The 23152-nt window shown below is 43.3% G+C and overlaps 1 protein-coding gene across 1 annotated transcript in view; it reads left to right on the forward strand.

The window, feature by feature from the left end:
* Positions 1-298: 298 nt before the first annotated feature.
* The window catches only part of HGFAC (HGF activator), a 99243-nt gene continuing 76389 nt past the window's right edge, over positions 299-23152 (forward strand). Inside the window, exons 1-4 of the mRNA XM_006030018.3 lie at positions 299-469; positions 4417-4471; positions 6420-6516; positions 14997-15070. Coding sequence (XP_006030080.1) covers positions 401-469; positions 4417-4471; positions 6420-6516; positions 14997-15070 — 295 coding nt within the window. The 5' untranslated portion in view covers positions 299-400. The remainder of the gene's footprint in view (positions 470-4416; positions 4472-6419; positions 6517-14996; positions 15071-23152) is intronic.

The raw sequence follows: 23152 nt of genomic DNA on the forward strand, positions 1-23152 counted from the left end.
TGGCCTATTCCCACTTAGTGCACAGTAAATTTAAGCTGATATAAATGCATGTGTAGACACGTCCATTGAGTTCAAGGGAAGCCAAGGGCATTCATCACATAGGGTCAGGCTTTGCAAGCTCTTCAGTCCCTGTGGTTTCGAAAACTATCTTGATAAATGGCATTCACATCTGTACACAAAGCTTTTAATGATTAACATTGATAACAGCTCTGATTACTTAAAGCAAAAATACTCTTCAGTCAAATGGGCTACTGGGAGATTCAGCATATCTGGGTCTCTTGCGAAAGCGTGTGGCTGGTTTACCTCCCAGGTCAGACCATTGGGCAGCCAAACAGTTCAGCCCTGTGCCTGGGAAACTACAGCTCTCAGGCAAGAGGTCCTTTTGAAAAGGAAAGCAAAGATGAAAACCTGTACTCCATTCACTGTGGTTGTCCTGGCTTTGACTTTGGGCAGTGGCTGTGCTAGGATGGTAAGTGTGATTTGCTTGTGATTTAGAATGGTTGGTCAGCAGCCAGAGAGTTTACTTAACACCCTTTTGGAAAATCAGTTTTCACGTCCAGTCAATAGTTCTGCCACTTTTGTATGTACAGAATTCCTTTCATCCAGTACTGGACTGGAACGGCACATAGATCAGTCAATATGTATTGCACTGTTCCTGAGGGCACACTTGCCACACAGGCTTGTGCTCATGATTTTAAGCTTGTAAAATCTGTGCTCAGATTTTAAGGTTTTCAGCTGTAAGGGTCACACTCATTCATCAAACTTCATGGAGCCATACCAAAAGTTCTCCTGCTAGGGTTTGAAATGGTACAGTTCTGGTATTTCAGATGCGATATATCACTGTAGCACTGGTATGTGTCTAGCCAACTTTAACAGCCCTGGATTGGTTATCAACACCAACAGATTTCAGATGGTGACATGGAATTCAGCATAGGAAACCTGCCCAAGTGGAGCCCATGCCACCATGACTGAACTGCTGTCATTATTTGAGCTGGCTACATTAAAGCTAGCTAGATACGCTTGCTTGTGCTTCAGTCATGGTTCCTGGCTGTAGTAGGCATTTCTTTTGATGTAATTACTTTGAAGCAAGCAACGTCTCTTCCTGTGTTTCTAAACTGCCCAAGAACTAAGGAGTTTTGATCCTGGTCAGGGTCTCTAGTTGCTACATCTGGCCTTAGGATGGCTTGTGACAGAGGCTCCAGAATGTGGAACTGGATTCTTCCTCACATCCATCTAAGCTCCTCTTTGTAACATAGAAAGGCCACAGGCTGCTTTATGGTAGAATGATTGTTGGTATCTTATTTCTTTCTTTCCTCTATCCATTGCAGCCCCTTTCTTATGTATTGCATCCCTTGATAGCATCTCCATATTTTAATTGTATTTTAATCAAGAGCATAGCAAGCTCCTTCAGTGCCCTGAGCAGGGCGGAAGTGGGGTTTTGCCGACCCCTGGAGAGCAGGTGGGGAGGGGGAGTGGAGTTTTACCTGTCCTGACTCTTCACACTCTAGTGGCAAGTGCTACTACTGTGGAATCACGGGCTTGGGATGCTGCACAAAGGCTGTCTAAGTGGCAGCCCACAAGCTGCCTGTGGCCTGCAAGGGGTTAACATGTGGGCCTCAGGTTCCTACCTGACTGCCATTGCCTCTGTTGCTCTGGCTGCTGCTGCAGCCAGGATCTTGGTGACCTTCCTCTCTTCCCCTGCTTTTGTGGCATGTCTACACCCTAGGAGCACCCGTGCAGCATAGTACCACTTGGGAGTCCATGGGAGGTGAAGGTGAGGCAGGGTACAGTGTAGTGGGAGAGACTATGGCGTGCAGCGGGGTGGGGGAGTGCCCATCTGTGTACACAGTGCAGCTGGGGGGAGTAGCCACCTACAAGTGGGGTGTGCAGTCTGGGGACCTGTAGCCCCGTGTACCATCCCTACTGATGCAGCCTGGGGGACATGTTTCCCCTGACCACTTTGAAGTTGGAAGGGCCTGGAAAGAAATTAGATTTGAGGTGAAATAATGTATTGTATTGGATCAACTTGTATAGATGGGAGATATAAAAGGCTTTGGGGTTTGAAGCATCCTTCAGCAACTCTGAGAATGGAAACAGGAATCGCCTTTCATTGCCTTTGTGCTGACATAAAAATTCTTATGGCAGCACAAAGGCCAAGGAAACAGATGTCTATACCCCTTGTCGTGCCACAGATTGTGGCCATGATGAAGGCAGCATCAATTTTTGTCATCAATTAGCCTCAGACATTAGCTTACTTTATGGTGCAAGAGCATGGGAAGGCCCAGAGCTGCCTGCACTCTTCAGGCACCTTGGACAGTAACTCTGGGGGCTTGAGGTGCACAGTCTCGCGCACCCTGGGGATTCCCACACAGGATTGTGTCCCTTAAGCCCGGCTTTCCCCATTTACAGAGATGCCCCCCTCTCCCCGAGATGTATCCTGCAGGAATTTCTGGGGTGATCAGGACTAGGTCCCTCAGACCCCAGGAGGACATGTTGCCTGTTGCCCTGAAGCATCAATGGATGGGACAATGGGCAATGTGTTTTGCCCAATGAAGTGTATCAGCTGGGTTGGGGGACATCCCAGAACAGCTGATCCTCTTTCTATGGCAAAATCTACTTTTAGCCTGAGAAAGAAGCAGTCACAGTCCAAGGAAAATACAAGTTAGAACAAATGCTGTTGTTTAACTTGATTAGCACTTGAAAGGGAAGTGCTATTACCTGTGGGGCAAAGAGCAGTTAGCAGAGGTAGAGGTGACAGTTGTAACAAGCCATGAAACCACTGACTTTGTTGAGTCCCTGTTTTCAGATGCCCAGTAAAATTATAAATTTCTCTTGCCAGGCCCAATCTTCTGGAGGTAAGTTTTCTTTGAGGAAAAGGATGGTGAGGTTGGAGATGTAGTCATGGGTTTGTGTAGTGTTCTCCCACTAGGAATTGAATGCATCTGTCCTTTATCATTTTTATTTGGGAGTTCACTCTGGAGCCCACTGGTTGTTTGGTTTTGCCCATGTGGTTTTTGTGAGGGTATTTGATGGATTGGTTGAAGTATATCATGTGTTGGAATGAGCACGGTTAGTATCCATTGGCTTTGATGACTTTGTGTGATGTATTGATCATAGTAGCGGTGTTGGTAAGTGGGAAGGTTTTGTGTGTTGTGTTTTGGCAAGATATTTCTTGGCCACTGGAGAAGTTTGCTCGCAGTGATGAGATTGAGAGGTTACTTGAAAGCCAAGGGGACAGGGAAAATTCCTTTCGTTATATGATTTTAGTTGGAAATATAGGTTGGAGATTAGGAGGAACTTTCTGACTATGAGGGTGGTCAAGCACTGGAAAAGGCAGCCTAGAGACATAGTGGAATCTCCACCCTTGGAAGTTTTAAAGACCAGGTTAGATAGACATTTGGTTGAGATTAGTTTAATCAGGTATGATCCTGCTTTGAACAGGGGGCTGGAGTAGGTGACCTTGTGAGATCCCTTCTAGCCGTACTTTCTTATGAACCTATACTCTCCTATGAACTTTCTTAGTGTAGATTGTACCTATTTGATGATCTTTCTTGTGGGTTCTACTGGGTGACGGTATGTGACGCCCAGGGATTTGTGGTTTGTGGGGATTTCCTTTTTGTAGTGCGATGATTTTCTGTGTCTAGAGTAACAGCTCTTCACAGAAAGGAAACCTCCACCAAACACACATCCCCAGGTATGTTCTTTTTGCATTGTGGAAATTTTCTGTTGGGTATGTAGCTGGTTCATTTAAAGATGTAATCTATTTTTCTAGTGGAGTCCTTGTTGGGTGAAGGCAGTTTTAGATTGGTGAGGTGGGTAAGTATTCTGTACGGTACAGATGTGGTAGTATTTTCTGGTTTTCTTGGTGTGTTTGGAATGGTTCCTGGTTTTGTGATGGGAAGTTTGGTGGTTTGTGGATTTTTATATATGGTTCTTCACAGGGTATCTTCTTGATGTTGATTGTGATATCTAATAAGTGTGGATGCGGGTGTAAAAATATTCTGGAGTTAACTTACTTATTTTCATCATTGTTCACTTCCTGTGAACCCAAATACAGTAGAGATCCCCTTGCAACTCATTTAATGGAAAACTCTGTTACAGTGTGTGTACAGTCAAAGGTTGGCTCCTTATTTATAACTATGAATTAGCTCCAAATAGCATGTTCCTCACCACGGAAAATAGGAAGATGTGTTGTCCCTAGGTAGCAGAGATAAAATAAAGCTGATTTTCTCCATTCTCGGGCTTTGTTTTTTGGGGGATAAGCCAGCAGTGACCTTTCAGCAGCCAATGTTTGTTTATCCCCTTTCAACATCGCACACAACCATGGGAGTTTCCCTTTGAACGTGCATGTGCATTTATGGAGTGTTTTATGCAATGAATTCGTGCATTCCCAACCCCTGTTATCTTTCTTTGTAGAACCACAGTTCTGTGGAAGGAAGAGGCTCAGAGGAGGAATTCTTTCCCCCCCAAGGTACGAAATCCGTTCTGTTAGACAATATAACCAAATGTCCATCTGTTCTCTGTAACCTTACAGCAAGTCTGATTTTGTGTCAAAATCAATAGTTAAATAAGCTTGCAGAGTAGATGTAAAATGTGGAAATATGGCTTTTACTGAATCATTTTGTTAGGAGCTGAGACGTGCTTCCTGATCTACAGAGCTGCTTTAATATTCCCGCTGAACTGTGAACACCCATGAGACGGATTCAATTCCCTTCAGTCCTCTCAGCACTTGGGATGGTTTGAATTTCATGTGACTTGCTTTATCAGGCTTATTCTAATGAGGCCTTAAAACCACCCTTGGTGTCACTTTATGTGGATGTTACAGATCCTAGTGTAGATTTTAGTTTTTGTAAGAGCATGTTTTGGTGACCCTGGTCAAAATATGCCCTCCCAGACAGCCTCTGCTGTTATGCAGTGTCCTGTCCCTGCTTTATCCACCTGGCTGCCATGATTTACAGTGGAGAGGAGTCATTTCAGCAGTATTTGTGGTTTATAAAACTCCTCAGTCAGGAAAGCAGTGGACTCCAGCAGGAGCTGTTTTCATAAATGAGAACGGATGAATGCAGCACCTCTTGACAGGATCAGTCTTGACTTGTTGCTTTGATGACTAATGGATGCTGCAAGTATGTGTACACATGCCCTCCAGGAGTGCTAGTCATAACTAAAAGATAGGAATAAACTAGCAAGAAAGGATAATTGGATGTCACGCAGGGGTCTGAAATAAGGTGTGTCCCCTACCTGTTTGTTGTGTACAAAGATATGGGTTACTTTAAGCTCATACTCTTTTTTCAAACTCATAATAATAGAAGATTGAGTTCAAGGTCTTTTTTTTTATTGCCATCCTCCTTCCTCCTCAAGCCACATCCTGAGCAGTATTTCTGTTTAGAAACTGCCTGCCTATTAGGAATCCAACCATTCCTCTATGGGTTATTGTAACATTCATTTGGGGCATGTAGAATTTACCCCTGCCAGACACCCCTCTCAGTCCATTTCTCTCCACTTATAAACTCACATTTATTCAAAAAGTGATGACAGTCTCCTCAACATCTGCCTCACATCGACTATCTTCCCTAACCTTAACAGTTCTCTCATCCCTTTACTATTTATGTCTAGTTACGTGTATGCAAACTGACACTTGAAAGGGTATTTATAATGTGCTGCAGAACTCAAGTAGGTAATTTCAGAAGTAACCTTTATAGTATGAATATATATCATTATTATTAATTATGGTTTGCTGTTCTTGAAATTGCTATATGCACTGAGCTGAAATGAAGAGATCTTTAGTCTGTTGCTAAGACTTATTTTAATTCTGTAGTTTCAGCTATAGTGCAATAGTCTGTAAGTGAGATTTCAGTTCTCTCTTACTATACCAGAGTTCACAACAAATAGGATTTAATGTACAGGCAACCCCTGCTTAATGCCGTTTTGCTGAGCACTATTTCGCTATAGCGCTCATTTTAAATACATACCTCATTCCACTCAGCACTCAGCTAGTTTTGCTATAGTGCTGAGTGTGCGGGTGGGGTGGCAGAGGAGGCAGTGAAGAGGAATGGTGAGTGTGCACACAGCTGTGTGCATGGGGCCAGCACCAGTGCCCGGAGCCAGAGCTGGTGGGGCCCAGGGCGGGGTGGCAGGAGTGCAGGGCCTGGGCTGGCACGTGGCTGAAGTGGTGGCGGAAGCAGTGAGAAGTGGCAGTAACGAATTATTTTTATTTACATTAAATCTTATGGGGAAATAGGTTTCGCTTAGTGCGGTTCTGCTTAACACTTGGTTTTTCTGGAACCAATTAAGAGCGCTAAGTGGGGGGTGCCAGTGCTATTGAAATAGCTGACGAATTTTCCCTTTTATTTAGCATGACTGATACACAAGTAACTATCTGCATGTCAGCATCTAATTGTATATTTACTATTGTATTTCAGTGTTTACTGAGGATGGAAAGCTGTGTAAGTTTCCCTTTCGGTATGCTGGGAGGATGTACCACTCATGTCTATCAAATCTGTTTTCTCTAAAGAAATGGTAAGGCTAGAAATATTCAGGTTCCTGTTCAAATAACAGTGAATGTTTGCTGTTAGAGCATTTATTTTGAATGAGCTAATCCAATCCAATTCAAACTTAAACCTTGGGGGCTTGCTCTAACATCAATGAAGTCAACAGAATGACTCCCTCTGATGTCATTGGATGTTAGATCATAGAATCATAGAGAAGTAGGGCTGGAAGGGACCTCCAGAGGTTATCTAGTCCAACTCCCTGCCTGAAGCAGGATCATCCCTATCCAAACCATCCCATGCAAGTCCTAATCTAAACTCTACATTAGGATTTTGTCAACCCAGAAAACACACAGACCTAACACCCTAACCTGCCATAGGTAAAGCAGGAGAATCACAGCAGCCACTGTAGTGCTTCTGTGATATGTTGTCAATATATGCTCAAGAGATCCTCAGTAGAAGACCATGCCCCCTGCTACAGAGGAAGGCAAAAAATCCTACAGTTCATATCTATCAGCCTATGGGGTAAAATTCCTTCCTGACTCCAAATATGGTGATCATTCTGACCCTGAATGGAGGGACAAGACCCTCTAGCCAGGAACCTCCAGCTTTGGCCCCAGCAGGAACATTGGCAAACCCTGGTCAAAGTCTCCAGCCTTGGCTGTAGTCAACACCCAATGTCTCTGAGGAAGGCTTAAAAATGCCCAGACACATGTAACAGAAAGAGGAGGTTGAGGTAACTAGCATGGAAAATACCCATCATAGAATATAGGCATAGCTACACCAAATCATCCCCAACCAGTGGCTGTCCAATCTCCTTCTTGAATACCTCCAGTGACAGCGAGTCCACACTTATGTCACTGCCTCACTGTTCTAACAGCGAAGATGTTTTTCTAGATGTCCAATCTAACCTACTTTGCTGCAACTTCAAACTACTGGTTGGCATCCTCCTCTCAGTAGCAAGGGTGCTTTCCTCCTCCTTTTTGGCAGCTGTTCAAATATTTGAAAACTGCTATCATGTTCCCTCTTAAATGCCTTTTCAGCAACATGAACATGCCTACTTCCTTCAGCTTCTCTTTGTAGGACTTACTTTCCAAGCCCTTTTTCTTCTTTGTTGCCTGACTCTGGACATTCTTTAACTTCTCCAAGTCCTTTTTAAAATGTTGAGACCAGAATTACGCACACACTACTCCAGATCAGGCCTAGCCAGGGCTGAGTAGAGATGCAGTATCAACTCCCATGACACTATCAGACCATGTATAGAGAAAGTGATGGGGATTATATTATTGTCTCCAGGCACAAGAAAGGCACAAAGTAATGGCGAATACCCGTGTATCACAGGTCATCTTCTTTCCTTGATTCAATCATGGGAATTCCCATTCAGGTCATTGACAGTTTCTTGAGTTCCCTTTTAGTAAGCCTCTGGACAGAGAAGGAATCAGAGGATAATGATCTGTAATAATTGCACTAGGCAGAATTCCTGGTGAAAAAAGCAGTTGAATTTTGCATGGGTAAGAACTCAGGGTTACTGCAGTAAAGCCAGACCATTCTTTTAGATAAACATTCCTGATTCCTGTATGAATTTTAAACTTTTGAGACTGCCACCAGGTTCATCTTGGACAGTGCAGTACTAAGAAGGGATGTGCGATCACTGAACTTTAGATGATGGTTTATTTAACTATATAATTTAATCTGGATTCCTTCCTTTTAGCCAAATTCTCCCCTTCCATGCATGTGGAAGTTGTTATAAATGTTCATCATTATTTATGTTATAATAGCTTTGGGAAGTCCTTGTCAGAGAAGGCCCCCACTGTGTTAAAGTATATAAATACAGGGAAGAGACAGCCTAAGTTTGCTCCCAAATGCAGCAGGTACAAGAAATAAAACAGAGTGATTGAAATGGGAAGTACGGGGCTATTAGTGATATGACACTAATGCAGTGACACAAGTGATATGTCATATCACTAATGCATTGGCACTAATGATATGACATTAGTGATATAACCAATGTTTTGCATTCATTAGCTCATTAAATGATTTGTAAATGGCTGATGTAAAGGTGTAGGTAGATCTGACATGTTTAAATGTGTGTGTAGTGGAATGCCAGATTAAGTCCTTTGATTTTATCTTCGACAAGTGATTCTTTTTATGTTCTGCATCATGTTTCTTCGCCTTTTGAGCTAATGTAGGACAGGCAACATATACTAGGCAATGGGCAAGCTGAGCTTGGAAATCACTTCTGATGTCCTTCAACAGCACTGAAATACCTGATAGGGAAAGTGTCAATGAAAGTGTCAAGATTCTTCAGAAATATCCTAATAGAATGATTGGAATAAGAGTGATTTCTTGCTGAAATCCCACATCCAAATGAGCAGAAGCCATTGGAAACTGACCTTCAGATGCATTTGATTTAATTTCACGTTCAGGAGGATTTCTAATTATAGATGTAATTCTCTGTGGGTGCATCTACACATGCACATTTACTGTGCAGTAACAGAAAATTGCTCTGCAGTATGGGTGGCATCTATAGGTCAGTAAATATGTTGCAGTAAAAATGGCAACTTGCACAATAAATTGGTGACTTACACAGACTTGTAACCAACTTACACAACTTAGCAACTGCGCAGTAACATACTTGTAGACACTTTACTGTGCAGTAGCGCTGGGTATGTGGACCAACTTGGGACTAACTTTAGTCCCAACTCAGTCCACACACACTGTTACTGTGCTTTAATGCCTGCATGTGTAGATACTGGCCTAAACCCGCTAAATTTAATATGCTGTAAGTGCATGTGTAGATGCTCCCAGTGTGTCGTTAGCATAGACCTGAGACAATTTTCAGTTGTGCTTTCTATTTTAAAGAACAATTTACAGGTTGGGGGATAAAACAGGAAGAAGGAAAGGTAGATTTTGAACCTCACAGATTAACCAAAGTATATTCATAGGGGGATAGCTGAAGCTGCCTCATTTTGACAAGGCTCATCTGTTTCACTGCAGGCTCTGACCTTTTGGTCAACATTTACTCTTCTCCTCAGCTAAAATACCTGGCACTTACTTTCAGATATCCTGGTGCCAGAAAATTAGGACTGCAAAATGAACAAGAGAGCTGCCTTGTGTATTCTTTAGCATTAGTTGCTAAACAGCACAGGATGAGTGTAGAATAAATCAAGCTCAGGGTTTATCAAGCAGGTGTGATCCCTACCTTGCTGCATGGAACTGAGACATGGGCAATGTACAGCAGACACCTCAAATTGCTGGAGAAGTACTTAGTACTTAAGGTCGGAAGGGACCTAAACAGATTATCAGGTTTGACCCCCCAAAGTACCAGCATGCTGCTTGAGGAAGATGCTTTGAATCCAGTGGGAAGACGGGCACACTGACATTAGCTTCCTCTTGCAAGCAAACACCATGAACATTGAGGCAATGATCATCCAACATCAACTTTTCTGGGCCAGCCATATGAACGTTGCATGCCCCCAGCAGCTGTGGGGGGCATAGTGAGGGTGGTGGTGGTGAGTGGTGACCGCTTGCAGGCACCACTGGCAGTGTCAGTGGTGCCTTTTCATAGAGGGTGCACCGCCACGTTCAGGGGGTGCACGTGCAACCGCGTGCACCCCTTACACATCACCAGTGGCCAGCCACATCATCTGGTTGTCTGACTCCAGACTCCCAAAGCAAGTTTTATTCTCCAGATTCAGTTAAGGCATACTCTCCAGAGGCAGGCAGAGAAAGCACTTCAAGGATGTCCTCAAGGCCAACTTGAAAAATGTAACATCGATATCAATTCATGGGAGACTATCACTCAGGACTGCCCCAAATGAAGAAAGTCTGGTGCAAGGAGCTCAGTACTTTTAAACCTTATGATGAAAACAGGAGGTGGAAAAGTGGAAGTGGCAGAAACAGCATGTCACAGACTGAATCAAGACATTTGAGGTACCCATCCCACACAGAAACATGTGCTTGAGCTGTAGCAGAGACTGTTGATCCCAGATAGGCTTCGTCAGGCATCTTTGGACCCACAGATGTGACAGTGATGGAAGACAATCATCCTTGACTGTGATTGCCAGTGAGTGTAGAATAACAAATTCCAAGGGACTCTGTTGACAGCTGGGGAGGCGGACAGGAGGAGGACTCTGGTCCTTTTGGCAGTAGCATCTTTTTCCAGGGCCTGTCATGGGAGGTGTTGGTGGCCTGTCCTTGCACAACAGCTAAAACTCAACCTCAGTTCTTCTATTTCACTTGACAAAGTAAAAGAGGTGAGTTAGGAACATTCTCTTCTTTTAAAGCATTTGAGATACTTTGCCTGTTCCCAGAGCTTTCCGATTCTAATAGCTGGCAGGAAAGATGAGTGGTGCTACCAGTATTGAGGGACCTGGATCGCTTCAACCTCCACAAGAAAAGACTGAGAGGTGATCTTTTGGCTGCCTACAAATTCATTAGGGGGGCGCAGCAAGGAATAGGAGATGCTCTGTTAACCAGGGCTCCCCTTGGAGTAACTAGGAACAATGGCCACAGACTGACAGAGAGCAGATTCAGGTTAGACATCAGGAAGAACTTCTTCACAGTTAGGGTTGCCAGAATCTGGAATGGGTTTCCAAGGGAGGTGGCGCTCTCCCCTACCTTGGAGGTCTTTAAGGTGAAGCTAAACATGCACCTGGCTGGGTTCATCTGACCCCAGCGCTCTTTCCTGCCCAGGGCAGGGGATCGGACTCAATGATCCACTGAGGTCCCTTCTGACCCAAACATCTATAAATCTATGAATACAAATAATAAAACAGACATCCATGGGAGCTGTTCTGGCCTCACAGCCCAAAGTCCTACACTTATAGTAAAATTCAAAGCAGAACTAAAAACATTTTTTTTTTTTAAAAAGTATCTGATCCAAAACTCACTGAAATAAGATTCCAAAACTGGGCTTTAGATTGGGTCTTAAAATGACATTAATGAGAGTTTCTTCATGGTTTATAATTGTAGTTGGATGACCTTTTTTCTTAAAGACTATGATTGTTCCACAGTTGTAACATGAGACTTAAATTGAGCATTAAGTTTGAAGTTGTCACCAATAGTGTAGTGCTGATAGCATTGTTTCAGAAATGTCTCAGACTGATGTATGTCAGTAATGAGAGGAAAAGAAGAGTCTACAGTTTCTCAACTGGATGATTCCTGGCTTAATAAAGCAACACTGCACTTAAAAAAGCAACATTACTCTGACTAACTTGTAACGTTGTGTAATGCAAAAGGCTCTGAACAGCTAGCTAAAGATAACAGAGCTACACAAATGTTTTGCACAAGGACTTTAAATAACCAAATTTTATAGGCTCATTGGAATAAAACCACAAATGTAAAAATCTTTCAAATCTGTCCTGTTTAGCAGATAGATGCTAAACACCTTTAATATTAACCCTCCCCCTTTAAATACTGTGTACCATTAGAATTATTGGGTTTGTTATTGCTCCCTTGGCTGGCTTCTCTTTCTTACTGTATCATATCAATTAGAAAGAGGTAGTTAGCCACGTTTCATATTCAGGGCCTTTAAGTACCAACCCTCACACTATCTGTCAAGACTCCTTTTTGGTCCTGCAAGTGGGCACAAACAACAGGCTGTGTTATATATAGACTCAATAGAGTGAGCTTTATAATCAAGTCTGCTGCCATCACCAGTATTTTTTCTGACAGAAGTGTCATGGCCATTACACAAGGCAGTGTGCAGATAATCAGAAAAAGGCCCCGCTCTCAGGTTACAGGCTAGGTTAAAGGTCAGAGACAAGATGTGAATACAGACAGACAAGTGGAGTAGCTGTTCTGCTAGTCTCAGTAGAATTAAGGGCAAAGGTGCTAACATGACCTTATAAACATATTGGAGAAACGTGGTCTGGACAAGACTGCTACAAGGCAGACAGACAACTGGCTAGACAGCCACAAGCGAAGGGTAATTATAAATGGATCCATGTCAGGATGGCAGGAGGTTCCCAGGGACCTCCTGAGGTCCCTTCCAACCCCAATTCTATGACTCCCACAGAAGTCTGTCCTGGGCCCAGTGCTGTTTGTGTTTATTAATGATTTGGATGCTGGCAAACTGGCTGCTGGCAAAGCTTCTTGAGCAAACTGGGAAGGATTGTGAACATGTTGGAGGATAGGAATGCAATTCAGAAGGCTCTTGACAGATTGGAAAGCTGGGCTGGACCTAACAAGATGGAGGTCAGTGCTGACAAATGCAAGGTGCCACAACTCGGGAAGAATAATCAAAAACACAAGTACAAATGGGTGACACCTGGCTAGACATCAGCATGATGAAGAAGGATCTAGGAGTCTTGGTGGATCACAAACTCAGTGTAGTCTGCATTGTGATGTAGGGTGAATGCAGTCTTGGGCTGCATCAGTAGAAGCACTAGATGCAAGACACGGGAGGTGATGGTGCCTTTTTATGCAGCACCAATACTGTGCAATTTTGGGCTCCACATTTTAAAAAGGACATGGACCAGTTAGAGAATGTCCAGAGGTGGGCAGCAAAAGTGTTAAAGGGCTTGGAAAGCAAGTCCTATGAGGAGAGGCTGAAGGAAATAGGCATGTTCAGCTTGTGGAAAAGGCATTTAAGAGCAGACATGATAGCAGTCTTCAAATATCTGAAGAGCTGCTATAAAGAAAAGGGAGAACACATTGTTTCTCTTGCTGCAGAGAGCAGAAAGTGAACCAATGGCTTGAAGCTACAGAAAAGTAGATTTAGATTGGGTATCAGGAAAAATGTCATTGATTGACCAATGAGGCAGTGGAATAGCCTGCCCAGGGAAGCTGTGGAATTTCCATCATTGGAGGTGCTCAAAAAGAGGTTGGACAAGCAATGGTCGGGTAATCTAGGAATAGCTATGCCTATCTTCTATTACCACGTGGAGCTGGAAGGGATTTATTGCCCTCCTGTTGCTATATGAGCCAGCACTTGGAAGACTCTCAGGTACTTGGGGTGAGGTTTTGCTCAGGCACTAGGGGTTAAACCAGCTGCCAGATTTACAGTCAGCATTTTTTTTCCTTTAATCAGACTGGAAGGGACCATGAGCTTTATTGCCTTTCTCTCTGGTGTAAGATGTGGTTCTCTTTCCTGTGACTAGGGATCTACCCAAGTCTCAGCAATCTCACCCTTCACTGCTGATTGGCCAAGGAGCCACACTGGCTCCATCCTTCATTGCTGATTGGCTGAGAGGACCATCCATTGTGCAGTCCCGCTGCTCACTGATGATTGGCTGAAAGGTGTGGTGCCACACAATGGGCAGCCCTCTCAACCAATAAGTGGTGAGCAGTGGCCGGGGGGGGTTGGCCACCATCTTGGCTACTCTCCTTTACCCCTCTCCCCACCTCTGGTGGGTTGCAAGGCTGGATGGTAGTGACCTTGATGACCACTGGCTCCCATTGGGGAGCCAGCATCTTATTTTTAGTAAGGTTTTTTTTTTTGACTCCACGGATTTCACAGACAATACCCAATTTTGCAGTTTCTGTGAAATTGCAAAGTAAGTAGGTCCCTACCTATGATCATCTAATGCTAGATTCATCTAACAAATGCTATGTTATAAAAGGTCTTCCTTGAACTTTATCTGTAACAAATTGTAGTTTAAAAAAAATATTTCATAAGCTACTTTGTGGCTGTAGTATGGGAAGAGTGAATGATCCTGTGGATACTTCTGGACAATTTTTGCCCATGAATGCAGAAGACAGGATTTGAAGACCTACAAGTCTTCTTCTAGTCTTATGTTTCTTTCGGGCAAATCTTGGTTTCTTATGTAGTCCTTCTGACTTCATCAGAATTCCTGTGCTGAGCTTCAGTGAACAGGACTATCATGATGCAAAGGTTTGAGGTTAACTGGAAATCACCCTGTTGCAGTTTATTTCCTCATTTATAATTATTTTTGTCAGGCAAACTAAAAACTAGAAATACTATTAAGGAACAGGAAATAAGACACATTTGCCACAGAAATCAAGGGAAAGTCTCTTTGTTAGGCATCTTTTCTGGTCCCCCAGTTTATTAAAGGTGACCTACGAAAAGCAAAAATGTGTTAGGTTCCGATTCCTTTACAAGGAATAAAGGGAGACCTACTTTTTCCCTAGACTTTTAGTTATGTCCTTTTTTTACCTCAGAAATATCAGGAAAATCAAATCAGAGTTTTCCTGGTTTTGCTGGAGGAATTTTTTGGATCTCAGTTCAGATCCACATCTCTTTCTCAATTTATCTTTAACTGAAAAGAGGTGGGGCACTGCAATTTTAACATAGCCATCTTTTTCTGTAGTATTTTTTTTTACAGATAGTTGCTAATAATAATAAATAATAAATAATAATTGTAGATCACAAACATGGGCTATTTTTAAAAATCCATTCTGCAGATTACCCCTGTTATTGTTCTTGCTACAGCTGCAATTAAAATAAATGGAAAAGTATGTGTTATTAGTTCGTGCTGATCAGGTTTGAAGGACATTCTTGTTTCAACTGATCCCACATGTTGTTTAAAGCACTTTCTGTTCTTTCAGGTGTTCAACTACACACAACTATGATCGTGACAGGACCTGGGGCTATTGTGCCTCTGCAGCTAGAAAGCAAATAGGTAAGGCAAGTAATTAAGGACTTTAACAACAGGCCTCTAGAAAAATGTGGTTGCCTGATGATGTATAGCATTTGCTTATTCAGTATGTACACACATTCATTAATGTGCGGTATTACGGGGCATTAAGTTTATTACCTGTAGGAACAGGTACTGACTTAATGTGCCATAATTGGTGCTACTACACTTTGTGCAGATGAATGTTTTTTTTTGTGCTGTTAATGTGCATTATGACTAAGTCTACTACACATTAGCACGGTTTTTGCCAGCTGCACTGATGCGCAGCAGAATTAGTTTTCTGTGCATTAAACATTTTGTGTGGACACGCCCACTGTTCTTAGATTATGGTGATTTATTTTCTGTATGGGAGATGTGGAAGTTGCTTTGCAGACAAGCAAACAGACAAGTGCCCTATTCTGAGGATCTTGTACTTGAACTTGGACATGGTATGGGAAAGGATGTGGATTACACAGAATAAGGTCTTTTGATCATTTAGTTTTCAATGAGAATACAATGGGGTTGATCCTTTACCAGTCTATACTGGTGTAACTCCATGGAGGCTGTCTATGCCAATTTACAGCAGCTGATAAATAAGATATAATATATATATATATGTTATATATAAATATAACCATATGTAATAAGACATTAAGATGTTAAATAATGCTATACTGTTACACTTAAGACTTTTAAATGTATAAATCACTGTTAAAAAGCAAAGCTTGCCATTTGCCCATCACTCTAGCATTGGGAAAAGGTGTAATGCATTTACTTGGTATATGTCAGAGGGAATTGAAGCAGGACAATGGACATGTACATCTGTATTATCCTGGGACAAAATGCTTTTTCCCAGGACAAGAGTGATATCTGTTTATAGCCAAAGTGTCTTCAGGAGTGGTGCTCTTGTGTGCACACAAGAAACAGTCTTGACAAGTTAAAGCCATGAGTTTAATGATTCTCAATTGAAAGCCCTGCCATAAGAGCACTAAAGGTAAGCATTGCATGCTGAGTTTGCTTCATGCTATTTTGTGTCATTTGATGATTTATGGGGTTAAACAATATTCTAAATGTCTAGCAGGGGGCAAATTAAACCATATCAAACAAATCTTTCAGTGTTGCTTGACTATTTTTTCCATACAGACAATTGACACAAGGCAACTACTTTGCCATTTGGAGGAAGGAGCAGTATCTTGTGCTTTTAGAGGAATACATTTATTTCATGTGATGTGCCAAGGACTGGCTTCTGCAAAAGAAGTGTCTGTTTTTGGGGTCCCTAGTTCTGATACTCATATGACGTTTAGCAGTGAAGACCTGAGCACCTCACGATCTTTAATGTATTTATCCTCAAAACAAACGGGAGACATCCACATTTTATAGATCAGAAGCCAAGCCTATGTGTTGAAGGTCACCAAGGACCTCTGTGGTAAAGCAGGGACTTGAACCCAGGGCTCCCAAGCTCTTTTAATAGATTTTCATAGATTTCATAGACATTAGGGCTGGAAGAAACCTCGTAAGATCATTGTGTCCAACCCCCTGCCCAAGGGGCAGGAAGACAGCTGGGGTCAAATTATTCCAGCAAGATAGGCATCCAAGTGTTTCTTAAAAGTGTCCAGAGTAGGTGCTTGCACCACTTCAGGGGGAAGTCTATTCCAGGCTCTGGGGACTCGGATGGTAAAGAAGTTTTTTCTTATGTCAAGCCTAAAACGGGTTTCCCGAAGTTTTTGACTGTTAGATCTTGTCTTTCCTTGGAGTGCCCTGGTGAACAGATGTTCTTCCAGTTCCTGACGCACACCCCTTATGTACTTATAGGCCCTTTTGTTTGAACTCTTCTCCTCACTGAACTGCAAGCTGGTCCTGTTTCCCTCCATTACAGCTGGGCAGGATTATAAAGCAGGCTTTGGTTTGCCTCTGCTTTTCCAGATTTTCTTCAAACAGTTATGCTTTTTAAAGGCACAAAAATATTTTCCTCATCATCTTAGACATGTAGATCTTCCACTGTTAGCTGCCCTTCCTCTATACCTCACAGAAACAGTAAACCTTCACAGTAGAATTTCTGATGAAGAATTCATTTGTGAAGAAAAAGGTAGTGCTCTTCTGACAGCTTCAAAGACAAGGAACTAGAAGTATTTATTGAACACATAGCTAGAAACAATGAAAGAGGTAGTTAACTGAATAGTGTCAAGGTTTCCACACAGATTTTATATAACGTTGAGCCACAATACTGTACCACACTTAATTGTTATTGTCTGTATACAATAGGAGATAAAGATCCATGGCTAGCTCTCTCTTTAGACAGAAGTTGCTTTGGACCCAGTTGGTGCTAAGAAGGCCAAAGCCTATTCAGGAAGGTAAAATGGTGACAGAGTGACATCTGTGAGACATGGGCATTTCTACTGGGGACAGAAGCGGGACATGATTGAGAGCCCTAAGGCTTAAAAAAGGGCCATTTGGGCCACAGGTGGTGACCACCAGCTCACAGTACCAGCCAGGCACCAGGAGGTCTGCTGGGGCAGAGAGAGACACTCACAGGGAGCTGAGTATATTTGAGTTAGTGAGCTGAGGACCCAGAGACCCTAAGAGATTGGTAGATGACAGTGAGAGCGCACTTGGACTCAGGGACAGCCTCCCAATCAATATCATAGGAACATCAAGGCATGGCAGGAAAAATGAACAGGGGAGGTTATATAGAGGACTGGGAGTGAAGGCAGAATGAGGGTGTCCCTAGGGGTTGCCACGGCTGCCCTAGGGTCTGTTCTGCCACATGGGCATCAATTGTTACTATTTCAGTTCCTGCTCCAAAGACTGTTTACACAATTTACATAAACTAGTCATTGGATAACATACATTAACAGTCACTGGAGCAGGGGGTGGGGCCAGGACTCTCTCTGGCACCAATGCCTATCCTAATCACTCAGTTATAGCCAGGTTCTCCCTTCCTCTGTCTCTCTTCTCAGTGAATCTTGAATTGTTTTATTTCCAGTGGTCCATCTCCAATGTGGGCTGGTGGTTCTGTCAGTCCCCTGCGAGTCGGAAGAGGTGGGAGGGTATGAACACTCTCAGACAAGGGAGGGTATTGAATCCTGATTCTCCTATGTCCTGGGTGAGTGCCTTAATCACTGAACTGTTATAAAAGGTGAGCTCACTCTCACTTCCTCATTCAGCTGGTCTTTAAAAGAAGACAGCAGGACTTGATCCAAGGTGGTATAGGGAGTGCGGGGGGAGAGGGGAAGAGAAAGGTACAGTAGTGAAGTTGCACCCCCTTTGATCCCTGCGTTATCCAAACTTTAAAGCCAGCTGCCTGAGAGGGGCAGCAACATTTCTATTTAGGCAGCACATCAGTTTATTGTCATCTGGCAGAGGAAATACCATGACCACGAAGGTGGCAGAGGGTAGTACCCTGACCAAGTAGGTGCCTTACCAATCGCTTTGTGTAGTGAAGGGTGCACCTTTGTCTGCTTGTAGATAGGACTCCCTACAAGAGCCTCATAGTTAGCTTCCCACTGGCCAGCTTCCAGTGGGAGGATCTTGGCTACACGCCGACTTTATGGAAATGGGAGACTCCTTCCTAGCTTGTTCCTGCAGCCATATGGTTGAAGGCAAGCAAAACCTGGGGGCATCTGAACCCCAAGCCTCTGGGCTTGGGCATGCACGTAGGATGCCTGCTAAAGGATTTGAAAATATCTGAAGCTCCAGACTGGGATGGAGGATACTTGCTGGTAGCAGGGCCACATGTAGTTCCTGATAGTACTGTGCGAGGCTTCAGACAGAGCTTCGGATCCAGAGAAGCTTTGGACGCTTTGGGGTCCAAAGCAACACATCTGGGTCAAAGCGCTGGCCTCGTTCAGCTTCCCAAAGGGGTTCAGAGCTTTCGAAGAGCTTCGGAGCCGCCTCGGAGATCTGGCCGTAGGGTATAATGGGGAAGCAATAAAATATCTATAACTTTGTTGTTTTATGTCCGATTTGGATGAAATTTTCAGGGGTGGTAGCCTCTGCAGAGAGGATGAAGCCTACTAAGTTTCAAGAAGATCAGTTTAGGGGTTTGGGGGAACTGCACCCCAAATTCTTGAAAGCAAAACTCATGTCACATCTAGGCGTTACAACATAGTGGGGTGAAAACTGCAGGGGTGGTAGCTCTTACAGAGGCCACAAAGCCTGCCAAGTTTCAAGAAGATTGGTGTGGGGTTTGGGGGGAACTGCCCCTCAAGCTGCGGACAAGCAAAACTCGTGCCATGGGTGCTTGTAGGATTGACTGTCTGTTTTGGGGCGGGCGGGGAGACACTGCTGCAGGCCTGGCTGCTAAGCTACTGTGTTACCAGTTATCAGTCAATCAATCATGATTCACTCAGGGACCAGCTCAATACACAGGACCTAGCTACTAGGTAAGGACATAAGGAGCATCAATTAGCACCTACAAAACCAGGCTAAGGAGAGGAAAGAATCAATACAGACAATCCACTGCCCCAAGACAGAGAAAGTCTTGGCACCAGTTTTGCCTGTCAGCAGCTGGGGGTGCAGGGCCCCAGACTCCCCCTGCACCGATCTCCTCCACAGCTGGCAGGTCTTCATGTTCCACTATTGAAAATATCCTTTTTCCTGCAGTTTTGCTTTCTATTAGCCGTTCTTGGTAACATTGCTCATGTATTTCACAGCCTTGCAGACTTTTTTTTTTAGCTTTAGCTAAAACCTTAACTGAGGTGTGGTAACATTAACTCAAGTGTAAAAAGGGCTGATACCAAAGTGTTGGAGGCATGATCAAGACACTCAAGAATACTAGATTTTGTTTTACAGATTTAAATGAGAGAGGTACATTTAACTAATGACTAAAGGACTAATGACACAATATCTTTTGACTATTTTTTGCCTACTTGGTTGTATTTTTTAAAACTTAATATATAATCTAGGAAACAAGTTCATTTTCCAATAGGTATATTGGTTTTTGCTTTGATCTGAAACTGAATAATATGGGTCGATGCTGCTAGCATATTAGTAAAGCTTCTGGTTTCTCATTTACTGGAGAAAAACATGTCATGCAGTATGTGATGATGCACCACACCACCTACACCTCACTTTTGAAAATCCTGGATTTTCCCATGGAAGAGATCACCTCGATCAGTCTTAAATAACACGGGCCTTTAGCATCAGGAGAGAGCTCTGGGCCATGAGACCTCAGGGGAGGGAGGTACCTTGTAACAGTAGTGAAGGCTTAAGGCACACTCTTGTCCTCAGTGTTTGTTGGTTAGCTCTTGGCAGCGCCACACTAAATGAGGATTTTTGTGGTTCCTAAGGGAGCTCAGGGGCTGAAGGCAGGGCTTGTTCATTCCCCATCAGCAGTGGGTCCCAGGGACCTCTGGGCTGAGCATACCCTGCCCACTTGAGTTTGCTGATGTAATCCACTGCCAGATGTTTACCAGTGGGGATGCTCTAAGCTTGTCCTCAATAACCACTCTTGCAAGGCCTTTGGAAAATAGAAAGCAGGCGCACTAGTGGCTTGCTGGTTCTGAAGTGCATTGGTGTACTTGTCATTTGGGACATACTGCTGCTGTGGTAGGATGACCATAAGGACTAATGGGAAACTTGGGACACTGCTTCCCCCCCTCCCCCTCCCCCTCCCAAGTCAACTGTGCTGCTGCAGGCAGAGGCAGAGGCAGGGGTGGATGGTGTGGCACCTTAGGCAGGTGGGTAGCTGTAGGGCTTGCCTGGCATGCCATGCTGCTCTGCCTCTCTGCCAGACTGTGCCATGTGCCCTTGTGTTTCCAGGATGCTCATTTTAATTCTCACCAGCTGTCAGAGACTGGCCTCTGAAATCCAGGATTGTCTCAGCTAAACTGGGATGGATGGTACCCTAGGTATAAACAATCCTCTGTGCTCTGGATTCCACCTTGGGGGCCACATACCTTCAAGTTAGGTATTGCACTGCTCAGCACTGTAGTGCCTGTATCCTTGTTTGGATCAGAGCCTAAGTGCTCGTGGAGAAAAAAATGCTTTTCTTCCTCTCCTGTATTATTTTGTGACATAACCTGCCTTGTTTACACTGTAGAATTCAAGCCAGACACTGTCATATCTTAGATGTTCTCTCCCTGTTTGAATTTATGGACCTTTGAACGAGTTACATGGTTTGTTTGTAGGTTCAGCTGCCTGCTAGCAAACAGCCCTCCACCCTGTCAGGGATTTTACCGCCCAAACAGCTTGCAGTGCAGCGACATGCTAGAAAAAAACAAAACTCTGGTTGAATCACAGACTGAGTCTGAAATTAAGTGGAGGGCAACAGTGGCACCTGGAATTTAACAGCTTTAAATTAGTTCCCAAACTGGCTTTGAAGCGGGTTCATGATGAATTGGAGGCAAATACTTGTGACTTTAAACAAAATGAATAATAACATACATTTATTTGTCATGCATTTGTCAGACAGAGACAGACATAAAAAGTTCATACTTAAAGGAGCCAAGCTATGACAGTTTCATATGCTGCTTATTTATTATCAAGTATTTTTATTGCTCCCTGGTTTTAAAATGTTGGAAGCGACACACAATAATAGCTGCAAACCCTTCAAAAAGCCTCTCACTGTCAGGGTGAAGCCTAGCTGATAATTCACTTTTAAAGAGGATTCCCTTTCTTATGTGTTGGAAGGAGACTTCTAAGGCTGCTGTTAAATTTCTCTCCTTTCAAGAATCCAGTGTCAGCTGCTGTGTGCTGGGAGGCAGGTGCAGGATAATCAAAGGATTTATATTTTCCTTCCCCAAAACACTGCTTTGATTTGGGGTACGGGGCCATTTGTGATTCTTAATAATCCTAAAAATTCTCACTCTTGGTTTTAGGTGTAAATTGAATTGAGAAGGAGGTTCTTGCTTCCTTTCTTTCTCCTTGCATTTACTTGCTCTTTTATTTGTGCTCCATTTTTTCGACTTTCTTTACATCTTCTTAACCTTACTCTTTTTCTCTTCTGCTCCTTTAAGTTTTTTCTGTTCTCTCCATCTTTTTTCTTTTCTGGCCAGGATCCTGCAGTGATTTCTCTCTCTGGATTCTTACGTCTTATTGCTCCTTCCTCATTTTCCTCCTTTCCTAAGTTCCTTGTTTGTCTCCCTTCCTTGCCTCCCCATTTGACCCTGTCTTCACACTAACATCATGTTTCCTGTCTTCCTTGCGTACTGTGCCTGCCTCTTACGTCCTAGGCTTAATCCCTAGAGTTTGTGATTCATGCCAGCCAGGGCCTGAACTGGCCCAGAACATATCTCTTTGGCTTTCTGGCCTCCACAGGGTGCATTAGTGAAATGCAGGCCTGGCTGCTAAGCTACTGTGTTACCAGTTATCAGTCAATCAATCATGATTCACTCAGGGACCAGCTCAATACACAGGACCTAGCTACTAGGTAAGGACATAAGGAGCATCAATTAGCACCTACAAAACCAGGCTAAGGAGAGGAAAGAATCAATACAGACAATCCACTGCCCCAAGACAGAGAAAGTCTTGGCACCAGTTTTGCCTGTCAGCAGCTGGGGGTGCAGGGCCCCAGACTCCCCCTGCACCGATCTCCTCCACAGCTGGCAGGTCTTCATGTTCCACTATTGAAAATATCCTTTTTCCTGCAGTTTTGCTTTCTATTAGCCGTTCTTGGTAACATTGCTCATGTATTTCACAGCCTTGCAGACTTTTTTTTTTAGCTTTAGCTAAAACCTTAACTGAGGTGTGGTAACATTAACTCAAGTGTAAAAAGGGCTGATACCAAAGTGTTGGAGGCATGATCAAGACACTCAAGAATACTAGATTTTGTTTTACAGATTTAAATGAGAGAGGTACATTTAACTAATGACTAAAGGACTAATGACACAATATCTTTTGACTATTTTTTGCCTACTTGGTTGTATTTTTTAAAACTTAATATATAATCTAGGAAACAAGTTCATTTTCCAATAGGTATATTGGTTTTTGCTTTGATCTGAAACTGAATAATATGGGTCGATGCTGCTAGCATATTAGTAAAGCTTCTGGTTTCTCATTTACTGGAGAAAAACATGTCATGCAGTATGTGATGATGCACCACACCACCTACACCTCACTTTTGAAAATCCTGGATTTTCCCATGGAAGA

This window comes from Alligator sinensis, unplaced genomic scaffold (assembly GCF_000455745.1).
Source record: "Alligator sinensis unplaced genomic scaffold, ASM45574v1 scaffold851_1, whole genome shotgun sequence".
Classification (NCBI taxonomy): Eukaryota; Metazoa; Chordata; order Crocodylia; family Alligatoridae; genus Alligator; species Alligator sinensis.